At 42.1% G+C, this 13,919-nt stretch overlaps 2 protein-coding genes and 1 non-coding gene across 7 annotated transcripts in view; 1 reads left to right on the top strand and 2 right to left on the bottom strand.

The window, feature by feature from the left end:
• The window catches only part of LOC133545415 (gastrula zinc finger protein XlCGF52.1-like), a 229,945-nt gene that overhangs the window by 181,939 nt on the left and 34,087 nt on the right, over window positions 1-13,919 (bottom strand). The window lies entirely within an intron of this gene.
• Window positions 2,321-2,392, bottom strand: trnae-cuc (transfer RNA glutamic acid (anticodon CUC)). The gene has a single exon. It is a non-coding gene; the product is annotated as a tRNA-Glu (tRNA).
• The window catches only part of LOC133545398 (gastrula zinc finger protein XlCGF28.1-like), a 43,899-nt gene continuing 39,534 nt past the window's right edge, over window positions 9,555-13,919 (top strand). For all 5 annotated transcript variants that reach the window (XM_061890943.1, XM_061890945.1, XM_061890941.1 and 2 more), the window contains exons 1-2: window positions 9,555-9,952; window positions 11,644-11,805. In XM_061890943.1, coding sequence (XP_061746927.1) covers window positions 9,850-9,952; window positions 11,644-11,805 — 265 coding nt within the window. In that variant the 5' untranslated portion in view covers window positions 9,555-9,849. The remainder of the gene's footprint in view (window positions 9,953-11,643; window positions 11,806-13,919) is intronic.

Genomic DNA, 13,919 nt, shown 5'->3' on the forward strand with positions numbered 1-13,919 from the left:
GGGCAAATCAAGCCAGCTTCCTGTAATGCCGATATGTAATCGTTCATGGCAGTCCTTTCTGGACCAGAGACGGAGTACAGACGCCCCTTGGGAATAGTGGCACCGGGAAGCAGGTCGATGGCACAGTCGTAGGATTGGTGGGGCGGTAGTGACAGGGCTTTTGTCTTGCTGAAAACTTGTCGCAGGTGGTGATAACAAGAAGAAACAGACTTCAGGTCCGGAAATTTAGAGTCTGTGGCAGGATTGGCAGAAAAAGGATTAATTTCCTTGACACGTTTTCCCTGTACAGTAGAAAAAACACAGTTCTTGGTGCATTCCCTTCCCCATTCACTGATCTTCCCTGTTTTCCAGTTAACCCAAGGATTATGCTGGTACAGCCATGGATGCCCCAAGATCAGAGAATGGGAGGGTGAAGTAGTTAAGTACGGACAAATCTTTTCCTGATGGCCGTCAATGTTCATTTGGACAGGTTAACTGATGTGTGAGATAGTGAAAAGCTTCTTACCGTTGAAAGACCTCGCCCTAATGGGTTTAGCTAGCGGTTCTGACTTGAGTCCTAGTCTCTTAGCTAAACCCCAGTCCATCCGACTGGCGTCTTCCCAGGGTCTATTAAACTCTAGATATGTGGCCGTGAGATGCGTTATCATGACCTTAGTGAGAGTGTGTGGCATCTGTGGTACCGCCGGAACGTGACTCGCCACCTGGGATCCCTTGGTTGGACACGAAATGACAAGATGGTCCTCTCTCCACAGTAAAAACATCTCCCATCCATCAGCCACTTGCGTCGCTCCTCTGGGGTCAGTCGGGCTCTCCCCAGCGGCATGGGCTCCTCATTCAGGTCAGTGCAGAGGTGAGGACATAGCTCCGGGGGTGAACGCTGATTGGACGCCCCGCTATGTGCAAAAGGATGGGTGGTTCTTCCTGCCGCAGCCGGTCCTCCTCCTCGCTGTCATTTGAGCTGGGCTAGTCGGTTTTCCATCCAGATGGCGAGTGCGATGAGGAAATCTACGTTGTCTGGTAGGTTGGGGACGGCGTGGCGAAGTTGGTAGAGTGGCCCTGCCAGAAATTTGAGGGTTACTGGTTAAATCCCCACCTTCTACCATCCTAGTCACGTCCGTTGTGTCCTTGGGCAAGACACTTCCCCCTTGCTCCTGATGGGTCCTGGTGAGCGCCTTGCATGGCAGCTCCCACCGTCAGTGTGTGAATGTGTGAGTGAATGGGCGAATGTGGAAATACTGTCAAAGCACTTTGGGCTCCTTAAAAAGGTGTAGAAAAGCGCTATACAAGTACAACCCATTTACCGTTTACCGGCTCTGTGTGCGTAGTCGCACACAGAGCCGCTACCCTGCTTTAAATTGCTTAACTCTTGTGCCTTCTCTGCTGGAGGACACCGGGTCAAAAGTTTTAGTTAAAGCAGCTTGAAAGTCTGTGAATGAGTGGCAGAGTGAAGAGTTCGCCCCCACTCGGCAGAAGCCCAAAATCTATACTAGATACACTAGAGTAACAAAAGATACAGTGGTTGTTTGATTGGTTGATTGATTGATTGTTCAACCTTGAGCAGTGACGACAGTATCCGCTCTGAAAATGTTGATGCGGGGACCCGGATATACTGCACAGTCCTACATATATTATAGTACTTAACTACCGTTTGTTGCATTCCTCAAAATTAGGATGCATAACAAGTTTTCAAAAAGGAAAAATTGTTTATTAAAGTCAGTGATTCAAATTTGGTATTGCGGATTAATTTGAAACCAAGAATATATGTAAAAGATTAGATGGGATTTGAACCTTTTCTTACTGACACATTTGTCAACATTTAATCTTGTTAAGTCCACAGTGTCGGTACTTCTACTGTTGGAAGTTCAGTTCTGCAAAAGAAACAAACGCCTCTACTTTGGGGTGCATTAGTTCTATTTGACAAGGACAAATTATTTTCGCCTCAGGAAACAGACAAGTTTCTCACCAGGAAAACATCCATCCATCCATTTTCTACTGCTTGTCCCTAAGCGATGGTATTTAACTCTAGGTCTCCATAAAGCTAGGGAGCATATACAGTTAGAGTAATAATCCTGAGGTTGATGGATCGAATCTATCCTCTATCTTGAGTGTTTAAGGTGAGAGGAATCCGCGATGTTCCACTTACACTGTTGGTTGTCACGTCATGATAAGAACACCCATTGTGCAGACTTCATGCCGAAGAACAGTCTGACAATTTTCCTGTTGCCTTTTCTGAAAATGTCAATGTTAATGTTCTGCATTCAATGACCACAAACATGAGATGGAAAATAAACTAATTGCTCCCAGACAGGGTTGACAGTGTTTCCCTGACCGGGAATTGAACCCGGGCCGCGGCGGTGAGAGCGCCGAATCCTATCCACTAGACCACCAGGGAGATGACAGCTAATCCAGACACTTGCCTTCTGCCTGCCATTTTGATAGATGCACGAAGCCCCCACACCATGTCAGTTGTACAAAGTCAGAAATGTGTTTTGCAAAAGTCTTTGAGCGGGAACTTTTGTGTTTTAGGAAACTCCTGCAGGAATATGGATTTGGGCTTGGAAAAAGTATACAACTCTAACAAGAGCGAACAGACGTTCCTTTCTCATGTCCTCTTTTGACTCCTTGGTGTAGTCTGTGTTGAGGGTGAGGTTGTTGTTTCCACACAATGTCACCAGACAGGCCATCTCCCTCCTGCAAGTCGCTCCGTGCCGACCAGCGATACGTCACTGCGGTGTGATCCGAATACAGGAACAAATACAAGTGGCCTGAATGTTTACGGTAGGGGTGCAGATTTTCAGAAGACAGGTTGACAAAAACATAAATGTCCACCTTTAGCCATACCTAATTAATTACAACAAAACTGTCCTTTGCTATATTGAATAATTGATGTTGAAGATGAATACATTTTTGCATTTTTGTTTCTGGCACAGATGCCTTGGGCACTGTTCCCGTTGCATTCAAAAAAGCGGTTATTCATCCTCTCCTTAAAAGACCTAACCTCGATCCTGACCTCATGGTAAACTACCGACCGGTGTCTCACCTTCCCTTTATTTCGAAAATCCTCGAAAAAATTGTTGCAGAGCAGCTAAATGAACACTTAGCGTTTAACAATCTATGTGAAACCTTTCAATCCGGTTTCAGGGCAAATCACTCGACTGAGACAGCCCTCGCAAAATTGACTAATGATCTATTGCTAACGATGGACTCTGATGCGTCATCTATGTTGCTGCTCCTCGATCTTAGCGCTGCTTTCGATATCGTCGATCATAATATTTTATTAGAGCGTATCAAAATACGAATTGGTATGTCAGACTCAGCCCTGTCATGGTTTATCTCTTATCTTACTGATAGGATGCAGTGCGTCTCCCATAACAGTGTGACCTCGGACTATGTTAAGGTAACGTGTGGAGTTCCCCAGGGTTCGGTCCTTGGCCCTGTACTCTTCAGCATCTACATGCTGCCGCTGGGTGACGTCATACGCAAATACGGTATTAGCTTTCACTGCTATGCTGATGACACCCAACTCTACATGCCCCTAAAGCTGACCAACACGCCGGACTGTAGTCAGTTGGAAGCGTGTCTTAATGAAATTAAACAATGGATGTCCGCTAACTTTTTGCAACTTAATGCCAAAAAAACGGAAATGCTGATTATCGGTCCTGCTAGACACCAAACTCTATTTAATAATACAACTTTAACATTTGACAACCAAATAATAAAACAAGGTGACTCTGTAAAAAATCTGGGTATTATCTTCGACCCAACTCTCTCCTTTGAGTCACACATTAAAAGCGTTACTAAAACGGCCTTCTTTCATCTCCGTAATATCGCTAAAATTCGCTCCATTTTGTCCACTAAAGACGCCGACATCATTATCCATGCGTTTGTTACGTCTCGTCTCGATTACTGTAACGTATTATTTTCGGGTCTCCCCATGTCTAGCATTAAAAGATTACAGTTGGTACAAAATGCGGCTGCTAGACTTTTGACAAGAACAAGAAAGTTTGATCACATTACGCCTGTACTGGCTCACCTACACTGGCTTCCTGTGCACTTAAGATGTGACTTTAAGGTTTTACTACTTACGTATAAAATACTACACGGTCTAGCTCCAGCCTATCTTGCCGATTGTATTGTACCGTATGTCCTGGCAAGAAACCTGCGTTCAAAAGACTCCGGCTTATTAGTGATTCCTAGAGCCCAAAAAAAGTCTGCGGGCTATAGAGCGTTTTCCGTTCGGGCTCCAGTACTCTGGAATGCCCTCCCGGTAACAGTTCGAGATGCTACCTCAGTAGAAGCATTTAAGTCTCACCTTAAAACTCATCTGTATACTCTAGCCTTTAAATAGACCTCCTTTTTAGACCAGTTGATCTGCCGCTTCTTTTCTTTCTCCTATGTCCCCCCCTCCCTTGTGGAGAGGGTCCGGTCCGATGACCATGGATGAAGTACTGGCTGTCCAGAGTCGAGACCCAGGATGGACCGCTCGTCGGGACCCAGGATGGACCGCTCGCCTGTATCGGTTGGGGACATCTCTACGCTGCTGATCCGCTTGAGATGGTTTCCTGTGGACGGGACTCTTGCTGCTGTCTTGGATCCGCTTGAACTGAACTCTCGCGGCTGTGTTGGAGCCACTATGGATTGAACTTTCACAGTATCATGTTAGACCCGCTCGACATCCATTGCTTTCGGTCCCCTAGAGGGGGGGGGGGGGTTGCCCACATCTGAGGTCCTCTCCAAGGTTTCTCATAGTCAGCATTGTCACTGGCGTCCCACTGGATGTGAATTCTCCCTGCCCACTGGTTGTGAGTTTTCCTTGCCCTTTTGTGGGTTCTTCCGAGGATGTTGTAGTCGTAATGATTTGTTTAGTCCTTTGAGACATTTGTGATTTGGGGCTATATAAATAAACATTGATTGATTGATTGATGTTAATATTTGATTGAGCCGTATTATTTGTTGGTTGTGATGTAATTTGGGACGTTTTATGGCCAAAAGTCAGTCATGATCATTTTCGCAATTCATTACAGTGAAGTGAATGTTAGCATAGTAAGCTAGTTTGCTGTAGAGCTCTTAAATTATATATTTTGTGGCGTTTATTTATCCATTTAAGTTCAATACACAGCATAATTCATGTTTTATTGTAACATGCTTGTGTGTGTAAGTGACTGTGTGTGCATGTCTGTAATGTAAGCATCCTTTCTGCTTGTATGCTTTCAGTTTTACCCTTTTTACGGTCAATAAACCTGTGGACGTTTTTCAGAGTGTTTGATCAAGAAAAGGTGTTATGGTAAAGCCAAGATATTTCTACATATCGAGGGCGGCACAGTAAAACGATGTCTTTAACGCAGAAGATACACAAGAACAAATGATGGATTGCACAGAAAGCTCAATACGGACAAAATCTACCACTTCACGTGCTTCAACGAGGTCACAAGCTTGCCTGCCAGAGCACGCGCAAAAGCAGAGGCAGCAAAAGTGCGTCTGTCTTTTGCACAAAAAGAAATGACACTCAAAGTGGAAAAAGCCCAACTAGAAGCTAAGATGGACATGCTCTTACTGGAGCAGGACGCAGCAGCTGCACTCGCCAAAGCGGAGGTATTGGAAGCAGCTCCTATCTTCACATCAAGCAGTTGTTTGAACATTCAGTTGACACATTAGAGCGCACAAAGGAATACATAGCCACTCAGGCCCAAGAGAAAAGTCCAATAAAACTTGAATCACCACACAATCAGCCATCATCATGGAATGAAACACATTATAAACCACCAGATGTGAACTCCATTCAACACCCACATCTCCAGACAGAGCACAATGAACACAGAGTTGGCTTTGTTTCTACCATACAACAAAGGATGACACCTTCACAGCCAGAAGTCACATCAGTCACCATTCCATCTTCAAACAACATATGAGACAATCTCCAAGATTACAAGTCAAGCTACAATTCTCCTTTGCAAGCAAGGTCCAGCCATACACCTTGTCAGCCTGTCTACGATCAAGGGAATGTGGCAGACTGTGCAAGATATGTAGCTCACCCTGAGGTAGTCACAACAAGCCTGATAAAGTTCAGCGACCAGCCATGCAGTTACAGGGCATGGAAACAGTCCTTTGTGAACACAGTCAGAGGCCTCAACATAACGTCCAGTGGAGAAATGGATTCGTCAGTCAGGTGGCTAGGGAAGGAGTCAGCTGAGCACGCAAAACGTATCAGGGCTGTCCATGTCAACTCCCCAGATAAAGGCCTAAAAAAGATATGGGACAGACTGGAAACCGGTTACGGCGCACCAGAAATGGTGGAGGATTCACTGTTTAAACGGATCCATAGCTTCCCTAAAATCATCTACAGAGACTACTCAAAGCTCCATGAGTTGAGTGATTTTCTCATCGAGTTGGAGGGAGCCAAGGAAGATCGAGACCTGCCTGGCCTTGCATATTTGGACACAGCCCATGGGATAAACCCATTAGTTCAAAAGTTACCATTCAACCTTCAAGAAAAGTGGCTCAACGTTGGCAAAAACTACAAATTACAGCACAATGTAACATTTCCCTCCTTTGAAGTTTTTGTTGACTTAATTGGAAAACAAGCTTTAATTAGGAATGACCCAGGCTTCAAGTTTGCAGTTCAAATTGACACCTCAAAAGCAGACAGAGTCTAATGGAAGCAGATCCAAAATAGGGAAGTCTCAGTTCATAAGATCGATTTCCAGTCTAATGACGAACAACACTTTGGAGCTAATGAGCACGAGAAACAATGCCCTATTCATAAAAAGCCTCACATGTTCCAAAAATGTCGGGCCTTCCGTACAATGCCGTTGGAACAACGCAGGGAATTCTTGAAAGAGAATGGCATATGTTTTAAGTGTTGCACATCTACTCAACACATAGCAAACAACTGTAAATGTATTACTAAGTGCACTGAGTGTCAGAGCGCAAAGCACATTTCTGCACTTCATCCTGGACCTGCACCATGGATTCAGCTCCCAACCCCCCTGACACAGCTTGGCGGGGAGCAAGACTCGAACCTTCAACTGAGGTCAGTGATCAAAGCTACAAATCCTGCTCAAATATCTGCCTTGTTAAAATATATCCTAGCGGCCGTCCTAAGAAATCCCTGAAAGTTTATGCAATCATCGACGAGCAGAGTAACAAGTCCCTTGCTTGTTCAGAGTTCTTTGAGATCTTCAACATTCAACACCCTTCATCTCCATACACACTCCGAACCTGCTCTGGAGTGATGGAAACCACTGGGAAAAGAGCCTCAGGCTACAAAATTGAATCCATGGATGGAAAGTGTGCCTCTCCTTACCAAGCCTCCTGGAATGTGATGATCTACCTAACATCAGATCAGAAATCCCAACACCTAATGTTGCAGCCAACCATTCTCACCTCAAATCAGTTGCTAACCTCATCCCAGAGCTGGATCCTAACGCGTCCATTATGCTTTTCCTTGGAAGAGACATCATCTCTGTCCACAATGTGCGCAAACAGGTTGATGGGCCACGCGATAGTCCCTATGCTCAAAAACTTGACCTGGGATGGGTGATCGTTGGAAATGTATGCTTGGGAGGTGTTCACAAACCGACCACAGTGAATAACTTCAACACCATTACGACTGAACAAAGGCGTCCCACAGTCTTTAAACCTTGTCCTAACGTATTTCAAGTCAAGGAGAGACATGGCCAGATTCAAAGCCCTGAATACTCAAAAGTAACCTTCCCAAACAAATGTAAGCAAGATGACATGTGCTCTACAGTGTTTCAGCAGACCAAAGATGACAACAAAGTCGGTCCATCCATTGATGACATCGCCTTCCTGCAAATCATGGAGAGGGGTTTGAAAAAGGACAAAACAAACAGCTGGGTAGCTCCGCTGCCATTTAAGAATCCAAGGCCCAAGCTTCCGGACAACAAAGTTCAAGCCTTGAATCGTTTTCCTCTCTGAGACGCAACTTCGAAAGAAAAAACGTGATGAAAGAGCACTTTTTTAGCTTCATGGAAAAGATCTTTCAAAATGAACATGCTGAAATAGCTCCCCCACTCACATCTAATGAAGAAAGATGGTATTTACCGGCCTTTGGCGTCTACCATCCGAAGAAACCTGGAAACATCCGTGTGGTGTTTGACTGCAGCGCCCAATACAGTGGTGTGTCACTTAACGACGTGCTGTTAACTGGACCCGATTCGAACAACACCCTTATAGGCGTACTCCTCAGGTTTCGCAAAGAAGCTGTAGGATTAACAGCAGACATTCAGCAGATGTACCACTGTTTCTTAGTCAGAGAAGAGGACCGCAATTATCTCAGGTTTTTATGGTTCAAAAACAACAACTTGTGATGACTGTTCGGCATCGAGGTGCCGGGTTCGATTCCTTCGAGGATGCGTTGACGGGAACACAACAAAGGTAAGATATTAAAAGATTTATTTAACAAAAAGGGAGCTCTGAACAGAAATACTGGAGCTAATAAAAAGCAAACCAAAAACGCTAGTATGAGAACTAGGATATACAAACAAAAAACTAGACTTGGCACGATGGAACAAAATGTAAAAACAAAAACAATTAGCATGAGAGCTAAGAAAAGGCAGGTGGCTTAGCATATGAGCTAGCGAGAATACACATACCAAAAGAAGCAGTCGTTACTAGTTGCATGTGAGCAAATTTATGGACCCTGACTGAACAAAGAAAAGAGGAAGGCTTATATCAGGGAGTAATCAAAGAGAACCAGGTGTGTGTAGAAAACGACGAGCAGAGGAAATCAATGTGTAACCATGGTAACGGACTAAACAGGAAGTAAGTGGGTCAGAAGAGAATGAAACAAAGATGGAAAAATAAACGTGTTTATATATACATTCATATATCGATCTAGATCTATATATATATATATATATATATATATATATATATATATATATATATATATATATAGATACATTCATATATCTAGATTTATATATATATATATACATATATATGTATATATATATAAATCTAGATATATGAATGTATCTATATATATATATATAAATCTAGATATATGAATGTATCTATATATATATATATATATATATATATATATATATATATATATATATATATATATATATAAAATGCCAAAGGAAATTTAAAAGGAACATGAAAACCTCCCACATTCTAAACTACATTATAAAAACGATTAGCATCAAAAACCAAAATAATATGAGTGTAATATTTAGTTCGTTTCTTTTTTTTTTTTCTCTGTCCTTATGCTTAAATATTTGAATAGTTTTACGGAAATAAGTTGTATATATTTGTTTTGTAAATTTGAAATGGAGAAGTTCACTTCATTTTCATCAATCAATCCACTTGATTTATACAGCACATTTAAAAAACAAAATATTTCCATCCATCCATTCATTTCTACCGCTTATTCCCTCTGGGGTCACTTCATTTTCGGAATATGTAAATAGTATATAATAAAATAGTTGTACCGGGGGTGGAAAGCTGGTTGTACTTATTCCTCTCGCGAGATTTGGAAAAGCGCTGGTTACTTGTTTCTCTCGCGAGTTCTGACAACACTGCGCGTGAACCAAACACGGCGAGGATAAAGCAAGATGGCGTCACAGTTCAGTGTTCTGAATCTGTGCCTCTATGTACACATATATGTCCTTTATTAGACTCTATTAAATAGAGTACACATCGTTAATAACTGTTTGCACCCGGTTGTATTAGTCTGAGTGCACTTTGATGCATCTCGAGCTAGCTTAGCTTGCTAGTTAGCTTAGCTTGTTAGCTGCTAACAAAGAGAGGCGGAAGTGATCAAAACACATCGCTAAGCAGAGATCAAGTGTGAGTGTAACGTGTTGTGATTGTGTGAAAATGTGCGAAAGAACGATAGCAAAGTACGAGGAGGAACTTTGTCCAACAAAAGAGGAGAAGAAGCCACGACATCAAAAACATCAAGTTGTGTTACACAGAACAGGTTTGTTTACTTCTTACTCTCACATCTTTACAAATTTTATATTTCATTATTAACACTATTTTTTAATAGATTGTCTATAGGAAGACGAATGGTCATGTGAGGATTGTTCATACATTGTTCATAACAAGGAGACAGTTTCAGACACACAATATTTATGAGAGGATGATGTTACTCTCAGTTTGTAACAATGTGTGTCAACATGTTTACACAAAACTCACACAGTCACCGGGGGAATATTCCAGAGAGCAGATTAAGTGCAAAGTCCTGAGTATGTAAAGTTTGAGAGTTTTACCTCCAAAAATAAGAGAGGTAAGACAAAGTCAGAGTCAGTTACCATGGTAACTGACTCTGTAAATCTAGCCTGCTAGGCAGGTTTGACAATTTATATATGTGTGTCAAAGCTATACTGACCTGTTATTTCCTTCATATTGGTGCAGCCGTTAACCTACTAGAACACCTACTACATCCACCTACTCAGTGGCCTAGTGGTTAGAGTGTCCGCCCTGAGATCGGTAGGTTGTGAGTTCAACCGCTGACTGAGTCATACCAAAGACTATAAAAACGGGATCCATTACTTCCACTCAGCATCAAGAGTTGGAATTGGGGGTTAAATCACCATAAAAAATATTCCCGGGCGCGGCCAACGCTGCTGCTCAATCATCATCTGCATAGAGCTTTTCAACAGGTACAGCTACAATAGCCGTATTCCCATGGTCAAGCCACTCCTGAACTCAAGACAACGGAAGAAGTGTCTGACTTGGGCTATGGAAAAGAAGCACTGGACAGTTGCAGAGTGGTCCACAGTCCTGCTTCTAGACGAAAGCAAGTTTTGTATTTCATTTGGAAGTCAAGGTTTTAGAGTCTGGAGGAAGGCTGGAGAGGAGCACAATCCAAGTTGCTTGAAATCCAGTGTGAAGTTCCCACAGTCAGCAATGGTTTGGGGAGCCATGTCAGCTGCTGGTGTTGGGCCACTGTGTTTCATCAAGTCCAGAGTCAATTGAGCTGTGTACCAAGAGATTTTACAGCACTACATGCTTCCATCTGTTGAAAAGCTCTATGGATATGATGATTTAATTTTCCAGCATGATCTGGCACCTGCCCACAGTGCCAAAATCACCAGTAACTGGTGTACTGACCATGGCATTACTGTCTTCGATTGGCCTGCCAGCTCCCCTGACCTAAACCCCATAGAGAATGTGTGGGGTACTGTGAAGAAAAAGCTGAAAGACACCAGACCCAATAATGCAAATGAGCTAAAGGCCGCTATTGAAGCATCCTGGGCATCCATAACACTTCAGCAATGCTACAGGCTGATTGCCTCCATGCCACGCCGCATTGATGCAGTAATCCGTGCAAAAGGATTCCCAACCAAGTATTGAGTCCATTAATTGACATTTTTAAATGTTTGATTTTGTTTTGCTGTTATTATTATTTTTTTTTTACTTGGTCTGAGGAAATATTCACATTTTTTGAGATAGGATTTTTGAGTTTTCTTAAGCTGTATGCCATAATTAGCAATATTAAAATAATAAAAGGTTTCCAATATTTCAGTTGGTGAGTAATGAAACCGGAATGTATGACATTTTCATATTTCTAGTTGCATTACAGAAAAAAAAGGACTTTATCATAATATTGTAATTTTCCGAAACAGTCATGTAGTAGTTAAAATGTGTTTTGTTTGTGTCCTGTAGACATCCGTCAGCTGATTGAACACCAAGAAGAAGAGGAGGGAGAGTGTCCTGTAGGGCAGGAGGAAGCTGATCTCTGCAAGTTTCCACTGACTGTTGTCTCTGTGAAGACTGAAGAGCATGAAGACAAACCACCTGAGTCCTCACAGCTTCATCACAGTCCAAGTAAGCACAACATCCACATATGATCTGATACAATGTTTGTGACACATGTTCATCCTGGGGCCACATTTATGACTAAAGATGGCGATATATTTCCTTTTTAAAACCACCATTTAAAAATCAATCACCAACAGTGTAATTGCTGGGGTGTAACCATGTGACCTAGAGGCAGTCGTCCTAACCTCACGTGGTCAAATGAAGGCAAACATTCAATATGGCTACTGTTTATTTACCTTTAGCAGCACATATGTCAGCATATTTCAAAGGTTTAGTGGTGAAGATAAGAGATGTATACCAAGTACCATTTTTTTAATACTGGTTCGTAATTATGTTGTCTATGAGGACCGTGAAGATTCTGGACTAACGACACAACTATTTGTATTTTTAATTCCAGCTGACTGAGGTAACTATGACATGTTGTCACATTGAGTTCAGCTGCAGCTGCTACACATTACAATCACCTTTGATTAATGACAAATAAGGAAGCAACAAAAGTTTGATGTGTGTGTTATTGACAAGAAGATGACATAACTGCATTTCACCTTGCACTGCACACATAGTTGACTTCTATAAGACTTCAAATAATTTATTATTTACAATCCGGGGGGTGGGATTAGGAGCTTGGTTGATATCAGAACTTCAGTCATCTACAATTGCATCAACAGAGAAATGTGGACATAAAAGACTTCCCTGCTCTGAGATGTTACAGAACATCATGTTGGAGGTGTTCAACTTCTTGAGCTAATAGGAATGCTGTTTAAAAATCATTTTTTCTACTTTTTTATTTCCACTAATTACATGTAGTACCGCTAAATACTGGTATCAATAAGGAATATAAATTAGGGTATCATATCGATAAATTCTCAGCGATTAACATCTCTACTGAAGATGCAAGCCAGATATCTTAAAAAAATATATTCAACGTTTATTTGGATTTAGTTACTTCTCTGCTGTCCAGCAATGTCTCAATCAATCTAGTTTATTAGTACTAATTAGCAAAGTTTTCTTGTCTCTATAAAGTCTTTATTTTGACAGCCCCCTCGCGGTAAAGTTTTCGAAGTGCAAACTGAGGCAGTATTTGTGACTGATAAAACTTTCGGCGAATCATCCATCCATTTTCTACGACTTATTTCCTTTTGGGGTGGCGGTGGGGCGCTGGCGCCTATCTCAGCTACAATTGGGCGGAAGTCGGCGAATCATAATTTAAGAAATTGCACCGGAAAAATCCTTACTTTTGAAGACGGCCCATAAAAACACAATCAAAATCAGAAATACTTTAATAATCCCAGAGGGGAAATTAAGGTTCTCCGCACAATCCCATTCAAGAGCAGACAAACATTACAGGGAGACAGAACAGGATCGCTGACGAGTCTGCCAACTTCCGGCGCCCCTTACAAAAAAAAGGAGAAACAGGGGAGTAGGGGGGATAAAAACAATTCAATCTCAGCCTGGGCCCCTGGAGAGGGGGTCCAGACTGAGGCCAAAGAGAAAAACTAACTCATAGCCATAGCACACAGAAACATGTGTGTAAGAGGGAAACATCAAAGAACACAAAGGACATAAAACACATTAAAAGAGCAGTCACTTCTACACACAGCCACCAAAGTAAACGATCCAAGATGGCAGCGTGCATGGACGCGATGTCCCAGGCTCTCCCCTTAGGTGCATTGTTTTTGTTTTTATATAGTTTATTACTAGTGAAGCACCCCTACTGTAGGATAGCAGGTTAGTACAACAATTAAGATTACTAGGTTCTTGGCCGTATAAATGAGAGACTCGAAATGAGACGTTACGTACTTAGTGGACCACATAACGGCTGCTGGCAAATTTGTTGCACAATAATAACAACAACACATGAACAGTGTGCTTTTTGAATTGAAAATACCCCAAAAAAGAAAATAAAAATATATTTTTGTTTCAAAAATAGAAAAATAGAGGAAATGTCCTTTTCAAATCGGAATTCTACCTGGGTAGTACTGAATTGAACACTGTCTATATTCCTTTGTTGGGAATCCTTAGTTCTTTTGTAATCCGTTATTCAATACTTATTCGGTTCAATACTTGCGACTCTGATGTTGGATCAGTACAGTTATAGGTCACTGCAGAGTGTGGAAACC

The sequence above is a fragment of the Nerophis ophidion genome, linkage group LG28, assembly GCF_033978795.1.
Source record: "Nerophis ophidion isolate RoL-2023_Sa linkage group LG28, RoL_Noph_v1.0, whole genome shotgun sequence".
In the NCBI taxonomy this organism is placed as follows: Eukaryota; Metazoa; Chordata; class Actinopteri; order Syngnathiformes; family Syngnathidae; genus Nerophis; species Nerophis ophidion.